Here is a 2,477-nt window from a genome sequence, read left to right on the forward strand (position 1 = left end):
CTCCCCCCTCCATCCATTCCCACCTCACCCTTCACCACTCCCTCCCTTCGCCACTCCCTCTCTCCTCCATCACTCCTTCCCCCTCCCTCCCCCCTCACTCTCTACTACATCCTCCCCCCTCCATCACTTCCCCCTGTCTTCCCCCCCCTTAAATATTGAGAATAGTAAAAATAAATTGTGTAGTCTATTTATTTAATACATTTCAATTTTTCCTGCTCAACTTAGAATTATTTCATAAAGTCATTCCATGTGGATTCCATATGGATTCCACCCTTAAAATGGGATAGAACATATAGAATAGAGTATGGATTCCATCTGAAAAAAGTATGGAATCCATGTGGAAAAAGTATGGAATCCATGTGGAAAAGTATGGAATCCATGTGGGGGAAGTATGGAATCCATCAGCCATTCCATGGAATCCATCCCCCAAAGTCATGGAATCCATCCCCCACTCCATGGAATCCATCTGGAATTTGTGCAGTCCACCCCCATTCCATCCATTCCATATGGAATAACCCGGGGAGGGTAAAGTACTGGGATGTGTTGAACACCGGCTTCCAGAAGATCAATGACATCATCGACCAACTTGCTAACAAGACAGGCCATACACACGAGAACATCATCACGTTGTGGAAGCGCACCCATGCACATGAATGTACAGGCTCAATGTGGAATAAATACCAGAAATACTTTCTAGCTAATCAGGAGAAGGAACATAGACGGATTGGGGACTCAAGGGCAAATTGTAGGTATTTCTTTTACCTTAATGTGTTCTTGACTGATGGCGATGATTTAGGCCAGACTTGCTGGGTTGGTTTTAAAGAACATGAGCCCAGATGGCATGAGATTCTTGAGGCCTACAACGAAGTCCTCGCCGCATCGAATGGTTACTCAACCATCAGTCAACACATGCGAAAGTTTGACAGGCTGGTCAGTCAGCTCAAAAGGGTCACAAACAAAGCAGCCAAACAAGACAGCTTTGAATCCCTCTTTGTTTTGGTGGGAAATTCGATCCATGAGGACATCGGTCTCTCTCAAGTTCACCTTTTCGCAGGTGCAGAGGAGGTATGTCCCATCTCCTGGTCTATCAACACATCCGCTAACGGCTATCCTGTCAGTTCTTGCAGGAGCGGCTTCACATGGATCATGACAAGATGAGTGGTCTATTTAAGAACCACGTCTGGTAGGCCAAACCTCCCAAGTCAGTCGAAGTTCACCCCTAATCTACATTTTTTGCAGCAACAGGATTTCCCTGGGACTCCAAACAAGGCTCGAGACAGACCAGAAGAGCTCGGCAGAAATTGCGAAAGGCGCTACTGTAATTTGTAAATGAAACACAAGCCAGGGAATAAAAGACCTTGGCATTGGTGCCATCTGGCGTTTCGCTGAGTCTTTTGCATCTGACGCTACGAGGAGACTGGTGGCTACCACTTTTATCATAAAACTAAGGTACTTGCCTGTAGAGCTGTGTGTATAAGTCCACAAGTTTTATGAAAGGCCTTTCATAGGTGTGTCCTTGCGCTTTCAATGCATTTTTCATTTGGAATATTAGGCCCACTCATTCCCATTTCATTCTTCATTCTGTGCGCTTTCAATGAATTTTCATTAGGAATATTAGACCCACTCATTCCCATTTCATTCTTTATTCTGTGCCCTTTCAATGAATTTTCATTAGGAATATTGAACCCACTCATTCCCATTTCATTCCTTATTCTGTGCCCTTTCAATAAATTTTCATTAGGAATATTGAACCCACTCATTCCCATTTCATTCCTCATTCTGTGCACTTTCAATGCAATTTTCATTAGATGTCTCGGGCACACTCATTGTAACTTTGATTAATTATTCTAAGTAATATAACAGTCTCTAGGCTAATCAAACTCAAAGATGTCATCTACATCAACCTCACCACCATCAGATTTATCATCTGCTCTGTCTAACTCCTCCTCATCAGTATCGGAGTCGGAGTCAGATGTAGGATCCCCTCCAACACCAGTTTTCGACCCCTCGTAATTACCACTCCAAGTCAGAATAATACTATGCTTCTTCATAATCGGTAACCAATAGGCAGCACACCTAGCTGCCATGCGCAAGCAAATGTTTGCCTGTTTATGGGCATATGCCGTCACTCCACTTTCAATGGACTGCTGCAGCTGTTGCCTTCAATTACCTTGCTCCAGCCACCACACTGACTTCCATTCAAAAAACGCGAGTACCCGCCGCATCTCCTCTTGAACAATCAACGACTCCTCATCCCACCGACACATACGTGCACGTGTCTGAGCCCATTCAGCAAGCATGCTGTCGTTAAACTCAGCCTCAGTCTGATCATCGCCACATTCTCGAGGCGAACGTGGAACCAACCAAATCCACGATGTAACAAAGCGGCCGTTTGAATATTTAGCATCTTCTGGATGGTCAGGATCCCTACCGGGCCCCCTTATATCAGTCGGCTTAAGCTCTTTCATGTGATCTCT

General features: G+C 44.8%; 1 protein-coding gene across 1 annotated transcript; it reads left to right on the forward strand.

The window, feature by feature from the left end:
• Positions 1-348: 348 nt before the first annotated feature.
• On the forward strand, positions 349-1,333 carry LACBIDRAFT_308184 (uncharacterized protein; the record flags this gene model as incomplete). The annotated part of the gene is made up of 4 exons (XM_001886593.1): positions 349-745; positions 797-1,065; positions 1,119-1,183; positions 1,240-1,333. 4 exons carry the CDS (start codon positions 349-351, stop codon positions 1,331-1,333), a joined length of 825 nt encoding a protein of 274 aa, XP_001886628.1.
• Positions 1,334-2,477: the final 1,144 nt, after the last annotated feature.

This window comes from Laccaria bicolor, genomic scaffold (genome assembly GCF_000143565.1).
Source record: "Laccaria bicolor S238N-H82 LACBIscaffold_39 genomic scaffold, whole genome shotgun sequence".
NCBI classification, from domain to species: domain Eukaryota; kingdom Fungi; phylum Basidiomycota; class Agaricomycetes; order Agaricales; family Hydnangiaceae; genus Laccaria; species Laccaria bicolor.